The following is an 18,206-nucleotide window of genomic DNA, read 5'->3' as shown; positions in this document are numbered from 1 at the left end:
TTTATTTGATATGTTCAAATAAACGCGCCAGTTTAATGTCATCCACGTCATACTCGATTTCATTTAATCGCCAAATTGCATTATGACAGTGCGAATCGCGGATTTTTCCGTTCCGCTAAATGTGAGAGAGTAAATATATATATATGATAAAGGAGGAGAAAGGTACGAGCGTTTCCGCCGAACGCATTGACGTGCAATTTCTGCACACGTGAAACATCGCGTGTTTATGCATCCTAACGTATTTATGAATTCTACTGGGACTGAAATATACGCTCGCGCGCATCGTGAAACCGTCGCGCGTCGAATGCCCCGAGGTTTTATGCGGAAAAAATACGCGTATTCACACACACAGTGGCATTGATGTAATACATCGACGATATCGAGATTTCGTCGGTGAAGCACGGTGAGAAAAAAAACAGCGTTTATTGAAAAATCGATACGCGCCACTCTCACAAAAACCGGGTACAGATTTATCGCTTGATAAAGGGAGAAGAAATTTTTTGTGTAAAAAGAGAAAATGCGGTCTGCGCGAAATACGAGCTAATTACCGTTAATGACTCACAAAAAGAGAATCTTTTATAACAGAAGCTAAAAAAGTCTATACCAAAGCACCTGCACAACGAGAAATAATTTCTATACTGTGTCAGCAAATAATTTTTAAAGGATGTCCTACGATCATTGTATAATACTTTAAAAGCTTATTCCAGAAATCAATTAAGTCAGAAGTTTTGATAAGAAAATATAGTTTCTAAATTTTAATCAATAATCGCAACCAAAATTCATATGTTTACAATTGTATATCGTTTAATTTTCATTTCATTTTGTCTACTTATTACAAAATATTTAGCTATTTAGTTTCAATAACTTGTCATCCTGTATTTTCTGTTTCACGTGTTTCGAATCAACCTCGATGAATAAGACTATTATTATTTTTGCACATTAGATCGAACATTTATTTAAAGAATAAAATTTATGTCGCTTCAAACAGAAACGTATATAGGGTAATTTATTATTATTACTTCCTGCCAAATTTTCACGTTCCAAGAGATATTAAGTTCTGTTTCTAAGAAATCATAAAATAAAATTGAGTCGTTGCAAGAAATGTGGCGACTTATATTCATTAAAATCACAAAACTTTTCACTCTTTGCGAACACATCAATTCAAGAATTGTAATAGTAATAAATTATAATTTTTATTTTACATTCAAAATAAAGATAAACTTTATTTTTAACATGGATGATGTCAATTGCTGTAATGTGTAAAATACTTGCACGTAAGAAAACACAAAAAAAACTTAGGAGTAAAAATAAACTAAACTATGTGTGAAAATAACAGAATACATAGCTCGATACGCATGTAATCGATACAAATGTGATTCGCGAATTTTATGTGATATCGTTGGTCAATTTTAACTGTTTATAACTAAAAAATTATTGTTACACCTTTGTCAAAAAATCAAATCTGTAGAATACGCTATTAAAATATTGACTATGAGACGTTCTCCAAATAATACGAAAAACTTTACATCATTGGTAAACACAAACGATAAATTACGGAATAGGTAATATCAGTTAATTAAAAGTCAATACAATTATTTGAAAATTAATATTATAACACAAATCTCAGTTATAATAAAACATATGACTGTAGTTTTAAAACATATAACTGTAATTTATACTTTTTAAAATAAACGTTGAAAATAAACACTGAAATCTCTATATGTAATTTTATACGATAGTTTTTCAATATAATCGAAAGAGAGAGAGAGAGAGAGAGAGAGAGAAAGAGAGAGAATTTATCTATACTTTTTTATTCCAAAACCAAAGTTTATATTATAAAAATCGTTCATTACTTTAAACTTTTAAAATCGTGCATCGTTTGCAATTTTTTGTGTGAAAAAGGAATTTTTATTCTATTCTTTCATCGCTTATGTTCTTCTTGCTCTTTCAAAAATACAGTATTATACAGCTACATTTGCATACTATCGAATAGAAATTGATAAATTTTCATGTTAATTTTTGAAATGTCACGATCTTATTAATTTTTGAAATGTCATGATGTTGTTAATTTTCAAAAATACAATCTATCGAGATATATTTAGTTATTGTACATTCGGACTCATGCAATTTGCATGACAAGCGTGAAATGGAATTCAAATGGAATTCAAAGAGAAACTCCCCCGCGATTTGAAGAATAAAACAAAAGGGCACAAAGCAAATTGAATCAATTATACATGCAATTGCTCGGATATATCGAAAAATAATTCATATCAAGAGACACGGTAGTGTCTCGCACCAAATACACGCGAAGCGAGATCGCACCGTGACTCTTTTACGCGACGACGCGACGAGTTCTCGAGATGTTGAGATCTCAATAACAAGTGAACGGATCAAGTTCTAACTAAGTAGTCTTGATCAATAGCTTGGGGTCGATTTATAAAGAAGAGCGTTGGGAATCACCGCTTTAGAAGATGCCGCGCAAAGATAGAAATTACTCTAAAGTATGAGTGCATAATTAGCGCAAAATAAAACCTGGATATTTGTTTCTCAGAATCGCTTGTAATTAACATGTGGGGAAGCTCACTGGCAGCCTACTCAGCCCTCCGTTATTAAAAATACTTTCTTTTTTTTTTGTTAAGCAAAACAAGTGCAAAAACTTTTTTCTTATGGATTTAGAGAACGCATAAAAAGCGCATTATTATATAATTTATTCATTAAATTTTAATTAAGTAGTAGACTAGCTAGCCAGACGTCGATAATCGCTTAATAAAAAAGCCGGGTAGGATCATTAGTTGTCATAGTCTAACTTTCTACATTAAACATCCTAGCAAGTAGGTCTCGACTGCAATTTGTCCAAGTGAAGTTGACATTCATTAGCCCGAGAGCCAAGTTTTATTCTCCATTTACACCTCCGACAAGCTCAGCCCGCGGCGAAAACCTTTTTATCTCCAAAGCGAAATAAAAGTCGGGGGAAGCGCTCGACAGACAATAAACGATCGGAAAATTCACCCTTTGGACACGCTTCGATGTATCCGCGACAACTTCGCCATAGCATCAGAAATGGATTCCGCGTTGGAGCTTCGCAATCAATGATGCCACATACACGGTCAGAGGTCAACGGTCATCGACCTCCGACGTCGCGTCCGCGTCACCTGACAGCCGTGTGCAGGCTCTTACTTATTGTCCGCGTAACAAAAAGTTCGAGACGCACAAAGCGTCGTCCGTCGAATCGTTGACCGCCCTGCACGGCGATCGGCAATGTCATTATAATGCATAACGCATAACGCTGCGAACGTTGCGCGGAATCAACGTATATCTGCGTCAATGCTCGAACGTCGTATTTATCATACACGGCTGTAGATCTCGCGAGAAGTCGCGTTATTCTTTATAGAATAAATGTAAATAATGCAAATAAAGATAAATATTCTCTCGTAAAAAAAATTCGGCGAGCTGGCTTTCCAGCCGCGAAAGATAATTTGAGTCGAGACTCGAAGGTGCTGAAATAAATCCTTTCTTATAATAAATTAAATGAGTAATAATTATATCCATAGAGAGATGAAAATGATTAAAGGCGTGAAAGGGTTGAAGATTAAAAACTCAAAATACAAAATATGCCTTACGTTATTATTTCTTAATCAATACCTTTACTCCTCTAAATGTATTCTATCCGAATTTTTCTGCTAATTGCGTCGATAGCAATCTAAGTTATCTATAATTCTACACATTTAGGTATGTAGGAATAAATTGAAAGTCAATATTCATAATCTTGTACTTAATCAAAGGTACATGCAAATTTTACCGTAGAAAGCGATCGGTAAATGATCAGATGGACCCCTCCGATTTTACCTTTGACTTCGAAATCTGAGAAAGCAGTAAATCCAACCTTGATCTTCGATCGAAACATTATCCCGAATAACATTATAAATGTATCCGCGTCGTGTGAGAATTGAAAGCGCCGCGAGACAAGTCCCGTCTTTTTTCCGCGAGAGAAATACGGTCACGCGCGGAGGAATCCTTGACCTTCTCACTACGTTTTGTTGTTAAACGTTTGTTGAGATTCTGCGTCAAGATCGTCAAAAGACACGCAAGCCGCGATCGATCGCGAGCCCTCCTCCGCGTATACCGCGCATGCAAAACCGAAAGCGCCGCGTGTGCATGCGTGGTAACGAAGCTCGCAATGCATCATGCGCAAAAGACTGACTTTGTTATTATTCAACCCCTTATTATCCCCCAGTCACGTCCGCCCCACGAAATTCGCGGAGTACTTATATATCTTTAAAGCGGAATCGATTGTCGGTACTCGTACAAGTTTCCTGGACGCACGCAATGGCACCGTCAATGGAGTCAGTTAAATCAGTAATTTAAATTTCTATCGCGTATTTATAATTTTTTATATTTAGTCTCATGATATTAAAAAAAGAAGGGAGAAAGGGAGAGAAAAAAATTAAGGAATTTTGCCTAGTCATTTCTGGACGTAGAGAGTGAGTCTCTACGTTATTTGTTAAGATTGTAAACAAATTATATATTCAAGTAACTTTAGATATATCGTGCTCCGAGAAGAATACTGTCGCAACTCAAAAGTTCACAATTTTCCAATTTTTTTGAATCGTGAGATAACTAACGCAATTACAATTATAATACTTTGTTATAACAATATTGTTTCTCGATGAGGTCTACTGTGATTCATTTGTCAATTCATTTGTGACTTGTGACGCTATTCACCCAAGAAATCGCAACATAGCCAGTTTAATAAAAGAATAATGACATCTGCCTCAATGCATGCAGCGAGGTTTTGTGCTCGTTATAAAGAATATATGTACTATGAATTATTATGAATTCAGAGAAAACAGGATTTGAAGTTTTTAAATAGGGAAATATTTTTTTTAGATATAAAATAAAAGGAGCAACTTGATTTATTTTTAATAGTTAATAAATAGTACAACTCTGTCAATAACGCCTGATTAAAAAATTAGGCACTATAAACATTTTTATTACGACTTTTTCTAAACATTGTATCTCAGGAACTAGTGATAATCTAATAATATAAACATAAGACGCTTTACGATTATACAATTTAAGCTTCCGTTTGCGTTGAAAAATGTATTAACTCCATTTTGACAAAAACTGGAGATGCTATTCTTTACCTCTGAGGTACAGGTATAGACTTGCAACACTATTATAGCACGTAGGTAACATTTCAGGCATACTTTTGAGTTGTGACGGCATTCTTCTCGGCATACGATATGTAAATAAAAAGCAAGAGGCGGTGGGAGGGGGGGTAAGAGGGAAGAATTGCGACTGCACGCGCAAGCCGTTCGCGCCGGCGCGCGATCCCTCTCGCGTGACACTCACCAAATATATACACAAAAATGCAGGGACAAAGAATGCGCTCGGGACAAAGGGACAAATCGGCCAACGACGCATTTAAATGCGCGAGAGGCGCTGAGGCATTTAAAAAAAAAAAACCCCCGTGTCGAAAGGGATTTAAATCGCCAGGCGCGTGTCGATTCGCGACACGCTGTGAAATTCGTCTCGCTATTAATAGCCCCGAAGCTGAATCAAAATAGAATTAGGACGATGGAATGAATAGAACAGCACCTTCCGCGTTTATCTCAACGTCGGATCATCGCACGCGACGACACCCCCCGCGACGAGAGCGATCGGGCGACGCGACGCGGGCGGGAGGGTCGCGGAAGGATTGAGTCGACGAGTTTCGCGGACGGGACGAGACGACAGTAGGACTACGTCAGATTAAATTCGGCACTTACTTAACGGGAGCGATGAGCGATGCGCCCTATCTGGCGAGACGACGCGGAGCCATCGTCGTCGCCGTTCTCGCCGTTCGCCTCGTCCGTGGGGGGATGCACCGCGGCGCGGGCGGCATGGCATGGCACTCGGGCAACTCTTTCTCACCGGTGCCCTTCGGCGGGTACTTCGCGACGAGCCTGTAAGTCGCGGGTCGCGGGACGATCGTCGATGTATTTCACACGAAGGTGACGCACCGCGCGCCGGTGGTGGTCGGCATCGCCGCCGCTGGCGTGGCGCGCGGGAACGACGCCGCGCGGCGGATCAAAGACGAGAGCCTTCTCGACCTTCCTCTCGCAACAATACGGCGGGCGGTTCGACACAAACGACGGACGAGGACACGGAGGACGCGCGTCATTCCCGTGTAGGCAGGTTGCGCGTTGCGCCTACGTCCCGCTCCGCGGCGCCTATTCCGCGCCCGCGAAACCACCTGATCGCCAACCGACGCGCAGGACACCCCGGGCGCCAGCTGGCCGAGGCCCGCCGCAGTGACACAGTGACGCGCGTCTCGCGTCCCGCGCGTCGTCGTTTCGTCCAGGCGTCGCCATCTAGCGGCGACCGCGCGAACTGTTTGTAAACTCCGCCGCTACGACCAGTCGATAACTGCGCGGCGCGTGGAGTTGCTCTTGTTCGGAATGATATAACGAGCGAGAATAATAAGAAATTAATGAAAATGGAGAGAAAATGGAGAACGAAAACGAAATTAAGCGTCGAGAACGACTCAGATCGATCATTCTAATAGATCTGATCGCGATTTCGATCGAGAATTCGTAAATTGAAAGTCTTTATATAAGATGTTATTGTTATATGAACGCGAATCGAATTATTATTGTTTAAACATCAGTCTGTTTTGTTGATTATTTGATACTTTTTTATGCTTATTAATTTAATCTCAATATAATGTTCGCCGCAAGTTTGAAAGTTATTATAAAATGACGCGGTATACTCTTTAATTGACAAGCGTTTCAAAATGGCTACATGCGTGATATTTTGCATGGAATAATCAATACCTGTCCATATTGATGCTTGTCCATGCGGCAAGTTGAGATAATCTTGACGGAGGAAGAGCGATATATCTTGTACGCAGTAGGATACGTCGTACATTTACACAGTCGCCCTTTACACAAGATGGCGCCCGCGCGCGCGCGCGCGCATAATTCTCATATATTGTCTTAATTTTAGGCGACGATTTCTTCGCGAATTGAATTTTGCTTCGTTAAGTAATTAACTTGGAAAATAAACTGTCTTTCTACAAACATTTTTAATTGCTTCACATCGCGCATCATATATTTTGCATCTCCGGTGAAAAATGTTTTATTATATGTATATATTTTTCTACATTTTTATATTAAAAAATTAAATACTTCATATATATATATATTTTTTTTTACAAAAAAATTTTAATTGGATAAAATAAACCGAAATGTGTGTTCTTTAAAGTAGAATAATCAGAAAAACTTTCAAATTCGAGGCACGTTGCACCAAACGGCGCGGCGTATTTTACTTCTGCATGCTCCCTTTCATTTCTAAAGCTCTCCGTCGCCGAAGAAAATAGTCGTCGCTCTAGTTGGAGCCGCGCCAGCAAACGATGCGCTGCTTTTTAAATTCATCGAATAACCTTGACTTTCGTCGCGACGACACCGACAGGTAAAAGCCGATGGCACGCACCTGCCTGTCGAAGTTGGAAAATAATCGTAGAATTAATTGTAAGCAGCTGCGCTCATCGAACAGCTCCGCGCTCGAAATAATGTCTGCGTTCGAACGCCGCGAAAGCCAAACTGTTGCAAACGGTTGCGATAGGTCATGCAGCTGTACCGGGTTTTTGTCAAGTTATTCGTAAATTTACGTAGAAGAGACATCATAACAGAAATGCTAGTTCTCGAATATCCTAATTACTCATTTTATTGATTCTACAATAGAGATTAGATATGTGTGTTGCATGTACGTTTCATATATAATAATGTTACAATATAAAAACACAGAGTCAACGAATTGCCGTATACAAATTGTCGTATATTGCGGCATAATCTTTGTATGTATAATAAATGTATTCTCTTACAATTAGTTGCGAAAACGTGTCTTCTAGATCTATCTAAAACCCTTCCTAAAATAGCCACATTGCGCACGTTTGAACTTTGAACGCAGAAGTAAACGCCGCTATAATATATCGTCACGCTGAGATATACCTAATACATATACAGGGTGTTGATTCATGTGGTAGATAGTACACGCTACATATAAATGTTGAATGATTTTTTTTTTACACCTTGTATATGTGAGTAAATATAATGCCGGTCGCATTATTTACGATTGGGATCCGTTAAGGGAGAGCCGCCGCAACTCCGTGACGATTAAGTAAATGGATGATATATATTATTAATGCGCACGTAGAGAGAATATCGATAAACGTGACATGTATTAAAAAGCAGGTACGAGTCCGTCGAGGTAGACGTTCACGATTTGTTCTGCATATCGATCGCAGGAATGGCGACAACGGCGAAACGAATTCAGTAATTTATTATAAGTACGTCTAAAGTCTAAACTTCACTTATTCCACTTCTTGGATAATTATTAAACGTTGAGTAGTTATCACTTTCCTTAATTATAATATATATATATACGTAAAAACAACGATTATTTGTAATTTCTGCTTTGGAAACATATTTTATATATGCACTTAGTTAAAGCTTATTGTTTATCTCTCTTTAATTGTAATGCGATCGTTTTTACTCAAGAAGATATACTAATACCATCGATTACATATAATTTTCGCAATGTAAATTACTTTCCATTTGTCAACGTGAATTAATAAAATACGTCTTCTACATTACAACAAAGTAAATAAAGTTTTAAATTATCAATAATTAGGAAAACGCTCTCAAAATACATCATTTGAGATTCATATTATTACATAAGGCAAATAAAAAGAACACGCCGAGAGATATGAAATAATACATTTTTCGTCTATTTCCAAGTATACACAAATTTTTCCAACTTACTAAACTGCAATACGTGCCAATTTTTTGTCGAACTTTAAAACACAGTTTTCGTTTCATCATTAAAATCCCTTACCCCTCCCCAATTAATTGATGCTAATAAACATCTAAAACACTGTATCAGCCAAAAATTTTTTGCAGTGTTTTAGAGGTTCATTAGCATCAATTAATCAGGGAGGCATAGGGGATTTTAATATTCCAACGAGAACTGTTTTTTAAAGTCCGATAAAAAATCGGCGCGCAGTTTATATAGTAAAATGGAAAAATTTGTGTACTTGGAAATACACGAAAAATGTGTTATTTCATATCTCTCGCTTTAATAACGGCGCGTTGCTCTTATGTAATGATATTGGTTATCAGTGTGATATTAGATTATCAGTAACATAGCAATTACTTAAACAATTCTATAAGTATCCTCCGGATCGTACCGAGATCGTACATACATCTTTGAATTATTTGATTATCGCGCGCCACATATGAGTATTTAATACAAAAAATGTATTTGTGTGTGTGTGTGTGTGTGTGTGTGTGTGTGTGTGTGCTCGAGGGGAGATTTTTGTTTTCATGCAGTTTTTTTTTTTTCTTAACGAGAAACAGTTATCGTGTAAAGTCTCACAATCAGTAAGGCACTTTCAAAACACATCAGACAGTCTCGTTACTTCTTCTTCTTCGGTTCGGTATCGAACTCAACTTTCTTTACCTCTTTTTCACTGTCGCTCTTCTCTTTATTAGCGTCGTTTTTCGAGTTTTCCTCTTCTTCCTCCTCCAGAAACTTGGATTCCAGTTCGTGCTTCTTCAGCTCCTCCTCCAGCAAGGCGTCCCAATCGGACATGTCTTTACCCTCGCGAACTCTTTCCAGCTCTCGCTTGAGCATGTCGAGGCACTCCCTTCGCTCCTTCCACTTCTCCGTCATCTCGAGGCTCTTCTTCCCATCGTCGACCTGATCCAACATTTCCGCCCTTTCCTTCTCCTCACATTCTAGCACGTATTTTTCGTAACTCTCCACCTAAAGAACCCCATACGTTTATAAATTATTAATAATTATCTTACGAAATATTAAAAAGCTCTTATATTAATCGTTTTTAAACCGTTTTAAAAGATGGAAATCGAATTAAATAAATCTTCGCTAAGTTTGATTAATGTTTACAATCCTTATTTACTTCTACCAAAGTAGATTAACTTTAAACTCGGTTTGACTCACTTTTCATTTTTTTCTAATAGTTAGAATTAAAAAAAGATGAAAAGTGAGTTAAACCGAGATTAAAGTTAATCTGCATTGACATCAGAAATGTACATTAATAATATGATGAATTTTTGTAAATGCATCGACTAAGAAAAAAAAACGAGTGATCAAATTGAGTTAAAAGGTAGTCGAGTTCACCTTATCTTGCAACATTGTTTGAACGTCATTTTGCCTTTTCAGATGTTTCGGCAGCCAAAAGCAGGCCTGGATGAGCCGCAAAAATATCCAGACCGCTCCGGCGAGTGCCAGATAGGAGCAAGCGGTGAACACCATGTTCGTCATGTCTACGGTTACTTGTTGGTGCTTCATAATGATAATTAATTCGATTTAAATATTCCTGCAATAAGCACAGCAGTCAACGTGTGGAAATAATTCATAAAAGCGACTTTCGTTTAAAAGCCGCTTGTAAGAATATGAATAATAAAAAGTGAGTTAAAAAATTTTGCTCAACAAAAACAACGTCTTGAGAAAATGTTTGTCGTTTGCCAACTAAACAATAAAATATCTAAATTTCCTTAATTTTACGTGAGCAACAGATAAAAGCGATAACAACAGATAAATGTACAAAACTTAATTTATATGTACAAAATTTAAAGGAAAATGTGTGCTTTTGCTCCACGACTCAAAAAGATGTTCGCCGATATATCTTCCGTCCACACACACAGACGATTCTCGTTCTTCATTCGACTCGTTAACTTCGGCGACTCTTGTGCGAAACGCGCCATATCGATTTTGCGATCAAATAACGCGTGCGATATTTCCCTTTTCCCATGTCTATCCGCGTTCACCCTAGTATTGCATAAGTATACCATTCACGAGAATCACGAGACAGTGTACTACGTTGCAGTTGCTGACTCGGAAGCGATTACACGTGGTGATAAGTGACCTACTGCGGATCTTCGCTGTGTAGCTTTAAACGCGCCGCGAAGGAGAGACGTCGAAACCAGGTATCCCGCGCGGCGAAACGTATATATATACGGACGTATTTAGGTTGATTCATTCCGATAGCGTCGGCGAATGGTTCCTCGACGGAAACGAGGTGTTATATTTTTCAATGACACATGACGTTTCGTAAATACAGCGTGCGCAGATGTGTCACGTCGCGGCATCTGTTTGGTTTGGTGTCTTCGCGGCCGTTGTGTATATCGATTACACCCGTTCAGCGAAACGAAATGTAACATACGCGATATATGCGGCGCGTGAAAGAGAAAGCTTGAAAATTTCCATTTAAGATTTTTATCGCGGAGAATAAAATTATTGCGAATAATGCGGAGAGGAGCGAAGGAGATGATTTACGCATCGTGCCGGTGCTTTGCTACACTGAGAAAAAATTTTTCTGCATTTTAGTAAATATTAATTTACATCCGACAGAAATTTAATACTGTAAGTCAGTGTGTAAGTGATTAATTACTTATTTTAAGTATTAAAAAAGCACTGTTTTTAATACTTTTAATACTCAAAATAAGTATAATTTTAAACACTAACCAAATAATCACTTACAATATAAAATTTCTGTGAGAAATACAACTGTGACTCCATTTATTAAAATAAAGAAAAAATTTCCTTTTTATTAGTATTTTTTTCTCAGTGAACACATATGTATATATACTAATAAAAAAGAATTTTTTCTTTATCTCAGTAAATGCAGAAATTTTTTTCTCAGTGCAGGTCCTCCGCGATAGGAACTGCCGTCTGCACGACTTGCGCAATTTTTTATATGTGAGGATGATGTGTTCACGTCAACATACAATTATTTTCTGCGATTTTACTTTACTCACCATAATGACAAAGAATTCGACGTTTAATAGTTACGGACGAATGTGTTTCGGACGCGTACTCGGAAAAATGCACATAAAAAGGAAAATTCATTAAGAAATTCTAAACGAAAAATAACATAAATGTTTGGAACGTGAAATTTGAATATTAAAATACAATAAAATAACAATGGATTCTTTGTGAAAAATTTATTAATAATCGTCCTGCTTTAAATAATACGCGAAAAAATAATACAGTGAAAATATAAATATCGATATAAATTAATGCAGCACTCACATTATAAAAGATATACTTAAATTAACTGTCAATTACATTTAAGTAAAAATAAGAAAAAGAATGATTCATATATTTAAAAAATTATTGGTAACATATATAAAAAATTCTTTTCAGATTAATTAACAAACGCTATATTGGAAAATTCTTAATCGCTAATTAGCTTCTCGTTCATTGTACATTTTACCAATTAGATCTCCCAATATAAAATCGTTTTAAAGTTGTTCCATTATTCTATCCACTTGCCTTACTCGAGAAGTGTCGACGAGAACATAGCCGTGTAGGAACGTGCTCCACCTAAGAGATGCGAACTACTGAATGTATCACGTCTTGAAGTAGTAGGAACTACTATGTGCCCGACTGACAGGTGGAACGTTACTCCACTACTAACCCCCTATGGAAATGATCGATATATGGATGTAGCCACGTATGATTGAGCTGACACTATACAAATATTTCATCATGTGTACACGCGATATTCCGAGCGGCCGTATGCGCATATTCGGCGAAGATAAAAATTCCGCCGAACCCGTCCTGACCGGGTCATTAGCAAGAGAGCTGGACGGCTACGACGATGAAAAGAATTTATTTCCTGCATCGATCGCGCATCGACAGCCTCCTCGTTACAGGCTGCGTTGTAATTCATAATTGATTAAACGCGAACGCGCGACGTGTACTCTTATTTGCGCTAACAGCTGAAAATTGAATCGTGCCATTTTCCAGCGCGTGATCGATTAATAATATTGGAAACCCGCGGAACGATGGACGACCGCAATAAACGACGTTCTAAAATATTCAAGCTACGTCGCCAATGACGTTCATCGGTATAAAGTCGCCGGTAGACTTCCTGGGGGTCGGGTCAGGTGCCTCCATCTCGCGATACGGTACAAAGCACATGTGGTAGACAGGTGTGTGTCAAGAATACATAATTTTTTTCTTTTTTTTATTATTTTACAGATAACTCAATAATAAAACGTTCCACGTCCCAACTAAGGCTAAGTCGTCTACGCGCGGAATTGCGATGCTTGCTCCGTGAATTCGTTACGTCGAGTTTGAAGGTATTTCGTTACATTTACAGAAGTCAGCTCGACGTATAACCGTCCGATCGACGGGAATCTAATGTACATAATATGATTGGCGGTAGTTTTATTACCTACGAAAATAATACACGCTCGCGTCTCTAAAGCCCGATGCGGTACGTATGCAGGAAGAAGAGAACTCGGGTGATTTGGAATGTGCGATACATCACAGCACGATCGTTGGAGAATAGAGGGAGAGGAAGAGAGCAATGTGGGAAGAACGAGGCCCATTTTTATCATCGTGTGCTCGCTGCTGCTTCGCTCGGAGAATTCCAAACGAAGACATTTTGACACTGAACTTCCGACGCGAGGAGACGAGAAACGGCAGCTTACGTCGTCGACCTCACATAGAACAGGAGATAGGGGGTGGCGGAATTCCGCGCATTTGGCGCCAATTTGTCCTCGAGTTCTCGCAGCGGGATCACGTGCACCGCCTCGTCGTCGCACTCCAGCCAAGTGACCCCCTGTTTATTTCGCCTGATGCCGCAACAATCCATGCTACGACAGCCGACTCTATTCACTAGCTGCTCCTTGTTCTCGCTCGCGCTAGGCTTGCTCCTGAAGTACTTGAGGAGGCGTGTCGCTTTGTCAGAAGAGGAAAACGACGATGACGAGTTTGCATTCGCGGCGCCCGCCTGGCTCGAGTTCTGCCGCTTATTGTCGCGATCGCATTGGGAATATTCCGCGTATGCAGATTCGTCGGGTAAACGTGTGTAAGCGACGTAATGCCCGGCGGTCATCGTTGCACCTTGGTGCATTATGACCGAGTATAATTTGTACACATGCCGCGTCTCCGTACTGCCACCAGCTGTCGTCCCATGAGTCTCATCGTTACTGCACTCTTCGCAGAAGCATTGCAAGGTAAACGGCGTCGGCATATGATTATTGATTTTCTCCATCGAACTGAAAACGTAAGTTTCAACGTAATCGCGATGCGAATATCGCAAAAGATTCTTGATCGATGTAATATAAATGTAACTCAATGTGACTCGAGCAAAGTTAAATATGCAATAAACCCTTTAAAAATTAATAACTAGCGGAACATTTGTAATTTTAATACAATTGTTTATGATTGTCATAAATTCCAAAATCATTTTTCGATAACTTTTACAAACTTTGAGCTATATTTTATTGGTATCAATTATATCAATTATATAATATCTGTTGCTTTTTTTTAATGCTGAACGATCACACGAGACTTACCCAGCGGCAGTAGAAAATCTCTTCAACTGCAAGATAAGGAGTCTGGGTAAGGAGGGAAAACATACGGCTCTGCGAGCCTCATTATATCGTAGGCACCGTGCACACCAGTATTTATCCCTACCCCAAAGCAGTTCGCTAGTCACTACAGCGCGTTTGTATACCTCACTGCTATCCACCAATTCACCATCATCATCTATGAAGAAAAGTCACATTATTATGAATTGCAAGTTAATTCTGGAATATAAAATACTTGAGCTATCAATGAAAATCTCATAGACAGAGCTTAGAAACATATGTCATATGAGCTTAAATGATAGTAATAACATATTTCTACTTTTACTTCGCATAAAGCGAGCAAGAACTAATCAAGTGCGCACCTTTCTCATTTGAACGATCAATGTCAATGGGTACGCATATATCGCAGAACGTCTCCTTCCGTTCCGTCACGTGTTCGCACTCGAGACACGTTGTGCGCAATAGGCTGACACCCTCAAAGTCCTCTGAGATAAAACACTTCTTGCTCTCCGGCTTGCGCATCCCTATCTCGCCGTTACTCTCGGCGAACTCTGCGTGACCGTTCTCATATGGTCTCGCGGATCCTACGACGCCATTCGCGTTTGGCTGCGCGAGAGATACCGAACTCCCCCTACTCGTAATTTTCTTCTTCTTTCTGGACTTACGAAGGCTCCTCTTCGCAGAACCGCTCTCCAATTGTGTCTCCGTCACGGAATGATTCGTGGTAAATTCAGGATAACCGCCGTTGCTCTGACCGAATTGGCTCTCTCTGTATCTGACCAACAATTGGAAAGTCTCCCTGATGTTGTCGAGCAAGCAGACCAGAAGTTCGTGTGCGTCCTGCTGCTGATTTCCCTCAAATATCGGATTTACTTCTCTGTAATGAAACCAATATAAGGATAATGCGAACGCAAAACACTTCTGCAATACCTCGACAATAATATGCATACCTGAGAGCTTGTAAAAAAGCATCTGGTTGATACGGTTCGCTGTTCTCTCTCACCTCCGATGCTCGCAATGCCATAAAGAGCTCGTGTAATCTCTCAGTAGCTATTTGAATACGTGGTTTATTGGTTTCTACCGTTGATCCAGCTAGCGCCAGCAGATCTTTACTGCTCCAGCTACGACTCCCGCTCGATGTTAGCGATACTCCGGTTCTACCTAATGAAGAAGATTTGGCCTGCAAGAAAAATATTGATAATTTGGATATGTATACATATACATTTAGATAAAAAAAAAACTACAAATGTTTCAACAAATCAATCTATTTACTTTTGTCTGAAGTTGCTTGTCGTTTAGGTTTGACAAATCGGTGGCTAAATGATGCAAATTGTGCAGAAAGGAAGGCGCGATTCTTAAAGTATATAATACACTATTGAGGAAGCAAGTATTTCCTAGATTGCATAAGGTGGCTATCTTTAATCCTTCCGTACTGGTACCAGACACGTCGTGGCTTCCATCCTGGTGATTGCTCAGCTGATTTCGATAGCCATTCAACATTTTGCTTGTACCTTTATCAAAATCATTGTACGATCAAAGATGTGCCTCTTGTTGAAATTACATATCGGTCGCCAATACAGGATGGCAAGCTAATATCGTTACGAATAAATGAAAAAAGCATACTAAACGAAAGATCTGTTCTATCCAGAAGGCCCCCTCTCGTGGATGTAGGAGGGGGCTGCGGGACGACGATGGGAATTGCACGTCCGCGACCTGACAGGGACAGGCAGAACTTCTTTCTAGGAGGAACGGAGCGTTTATCTGCGTCTTCCTCCGTTTCTAATACTGTCATCTTCTGTTAACCTAAAATCACGCTACCATGTTCTACGTTTGCCGTACCGTCAAACAGACCGTGAAACGCGGACGCGTCTCACGTGCACGAGTTATCCCGTCCGTCCGACCTCGCTTCGTCGAGAAGCCTCGGCTCAACTAAGTGAATCTCGCGGCGAGACGGGAGGTCGGTCGGACGGACGGTCAATCACTGACAATCACATCTCGCGATTCTCGCGCGAACGCAAGTCGCGTCACGTCGCGTCGCGAGGCGACGCGAGATGGAGCGCGTCCAATTACTCCAACTATACTCCAAAGTGCGTTCTACTCACGTGTGATCGAGTGGGGAAGTCATGGAACGCGAACGAGCTCGTTTGTTATAATTGTTGCTAGTGCGAGCCAGTTCTTACGTTGAGAGACCCACGGGAGCGCCTGCCAAGACTGACAAGACTCGCGGCAAGCTATACATGATCAGCGTCCCAAATCGGCGAATCCGCCCCGGTTTACGCCGCTCGCTGACTCGTTCCGCTCCCCGAGACAACTTCACTTCACGCGACGCAACCAGGCCGCGGGCCGCGGGCCGCGGTTAGGGACTCCGGGCAGGAGGGGGAGGGAGAGTGGACTCGCACGCCGCGCCGCGATCGAGACCGCAGAAAATGTGCGTCAGCGCTCCTAGCGGACACAGGGTCAATTAAACTCGTCAGCCAGGGACCGTCGACGAGATGCCGGAATTTATTTTTATAAAAAAAAGAAATAAAATTTTATTTTATTTTATTTTTGAAATTAATTTTTTTACTCAATTAATTTTAATCTTTTTTTTCTATTTTCTTCATTTTATTTCTTTTTATTTCTACGTTGCTTTGTCACTTTTGTCCATTTTCCATCTGCGTCTTGCACTATATAGTTCAGAGTTTATCTTTTTTACTCCACACTGGATGGAAAAAGATAAACTCTGAATTAATGTGCAGCCAGTTCAATAACAAACAGATTCCTAAATGATCCCATGTTGCGCGCAAGAAGAAGGTAAAACGCAACAGACCGAACAAACCTGCATGTCGCGCGTTGGCCACTTCTGATTGAACGGCACGATATTGCGCAGATTGCAAACGCGCCCTGTCCTTTTAGCAGCGCGGACATCCGTCGAGTCGGTTTCATCGGTTTCTCGAAATGGAATATTTAAGAATAAGTATTAAATATTATAGGAATCGGAAATAAAAATAATAATTAAACGTAAAGGCCTCCGTACAATAAAAAATATAAGGAACGAGAAACAGATATTAGCGATTACGACTAAAGAATCAAGAATAATTAAAGTTGGATGATGCACAATGAAAAATACAGGCAACGGAAACAGGGAATAACACAGACAATAGATTTTTAACCTATCGGAAGCCGTGTATCAATATTACACCAGCTTTATTCCTGATTTCTTATTTCTAATCGCTAATATCTGTGTTCCTTTATTGTTCCTTATATTGTTCATTGTGCGGAACCCCTAACGCACAATAATGGAAAAGACCAAAATATAAGATAGGTATATAAATATAGGAGTATTCCTACATTTACATATCTCAATATTTAATATTTATTACAAGAATATTCCTATATATATATTCCTGTATTAATATATTTTATAGATCCTAATATTTAATAATTGCTGAAATATAACGCCCTCCCGCCGATTCCTTTAAAATTTTAACAAAATTGGTGTATTTTGGGTTGTAAAAAAGATTGAGAAGAAAAAATCGTCTCTGCGTCATGTTCCGTTTGTTTATATATTATTCTTATTCCTAATATGTGCTCTATTGTGCGGACCTATAAAGCGAAAAGATTCCAAAGCCGCGTTTTCATCGCTTTCAGCTCGTCGAGGGCACTGCACTGAGGGCAGTCACGTGGTCGGTCAGCTCGGGGGAACGACGACGAGGGGATAGCGCGTGCGCGGGCCAGATTCGTCGTGCCGAGGGCCTCGGGGGGCACATCACCACGAGCCAATCGGCGTCGGCGATTCGCCGCTTCCCGTTTCCACCACGCCGGCGCTCGGGTAGC

General features: G+C 39.8%; 3 protein-coding genes across 8 annotated transcripts in view; all 3 read right to left on the bottom strand.

Moving 5' to 3' along the window:
* The window catches only part of LOC143897411 (uncharacterized), a 69,082-nt gene extending 62,809 nt beyond the window's left edge, over window positions 1–6,273 (bottom strand). The window contains exon 1 of the mRNA XM_077406076.1: window positions 5,769–6,273. The gene's annotated coding sequence lies outside the window, so the exon portion shown is untranslated. The remainder of the gene's footprint in view (window positions 1–5,768) is intronic.
* A 1,418-nt stretch (window positions 6,274–7,691) lies between these two features.
* On the bottom strand, window positions 7,692–12,882 carry LOC143897395 (uncharacterized). 3 transcript variants are annotated; one of them, XM_077406032.1, is made up of 3 exons: window positions 12,340–12,882; window positions 10,183–10,381; window positions 7,692–9,807 (listed from the first exon to the last, which is right to left on the bottom strand). In XM_077406032.1, the coding sequence occupies exons 2-3, from the start codon at window positions 10,351–10,353 to the stop codon at window positions 9,457–9,459; spliced, it is 522 nt and encodes a 173-aa protein (XP_077262158.1). In that variant the 5' UTR covers window positions 10,354–10,381; window positions 12,340–12,882; the 3' UTR covers window positions 7,692–9,456. The 3 variants fall into 3 exon arrangements, with proteins under 3 accessions (XP_077262158.1, XP_077262160.1, XP_077262159.1); XM_077406034.1 differs by having other exon boundaries at window positions 10,183–10,347; XM_077406033.1 differs by lacking the exon at window positions 12,340–12,882 and adding an exon at window positions 11,823–12,332.
* Window positions 12,883–13,019: 137 nt separating this feature from the next.
* Window positions 13,020–16,792, bottom strand: Usp1 (ubiquitin specific protease 1). 4 transcript variants are annotated; one of them, XM_077406022.1, is made up of 7 exons: window positions 16,493–16,792; window positions 16,014–16,204; window positions 15,663–15,901; window positions 15,341–15,570; window positions 14,753–15,267; window positions 14,376–14,568; window positions 13,020–14,075 (listed from the first exon to the last, which is right to left on the bottom strand). In XM_077406022.1, exons 2-7 carry the CDS (start codon window positions 16,180–16,182, stop codon window positions 13,502–13,504), a joined length of 1,920 nt encoding a protein of 639 aa, XP_077262148.1. In that variant the 5' UTR covers window positions 16,183–16,204; window positions 16,493–16,792; the 3' UTR covers window positions 13,020–13,501. The 4 variants fall into 4 exon arrangements, with proteins under 4 accessions (XP_077262148.1, XP_077262146.1, XP_077262147.1 ...); XM_077406020.1 differs by having other exon boundaries at window positions 16,014–16,193; window positions 16,493–16,790; XM_077406021.1 differs by lacking the exon at window positions 16,493–16,792 and having other exon boundaries at window positions 16,014–16,391.
* Between the last annotated feature and the right edge of the window lie 1,414 nt (window positions 16,793–18,206).

This window comes from Temnothorax americanus, unplaced genomic scaffold, assembly GCF_048541705.1.
Source record: "Temnothorax americanus isolate GAGA-0224 unplaced genomic scaffold, ASM4854170v1 Scaffold20, whole genome shotgun sequence".
NCBI classification, from domain to species: Eukaryota; Metazoa; Arthropoda; class Insecta; order Hymenoptera; family Formicidae; genus Temnothorax; species Temnothorax americanus.
Note: the sequence above shows the minus strand (reverse complement) of the source record. Positions and strands in the feature narration are given on the sequence as shown.

Excerpts from the sequence above, each read along its gene's own strand:
- Usp1 (XM_077406022.1), bottom strand. The coding sequence starts at position 16,182 with ATGACAGTATTAGAAACGGAGGAAGACGCAGATAAACGCTCCGTTCCT. Across the intron at positions 15,902-16,013 it reads TAGAACAGATCTTTCGTTTA|GTACAAGCAAAATGTTGAAT; the intron begins GTATGCTTTTTT and ends ATTTTGATAAAG. Across the intron at positions 14,569-14,752 it reads TGATCGTTCAAATGAGAAAG|ATGATGATGGTGAATTGGTG; the intron begins GTGCGCACTTGA and ends TTTTCTTCATAG.
- LOC143897395 (XM_077406032.1), bottom strand. The coding sequence starts at position 10,353 with ATGAAGCACCAACAAGTAACCGTAGACATGACGAACATGGTGTTCACC. Across the intron at positions 9,808-10,182 it reads AAACAATGTTGCAAGATAAG|GTGGAGAGTTACGAAAAATA; the intron begins GTGAACTCGACT and ends GGGGTTCTTTAG.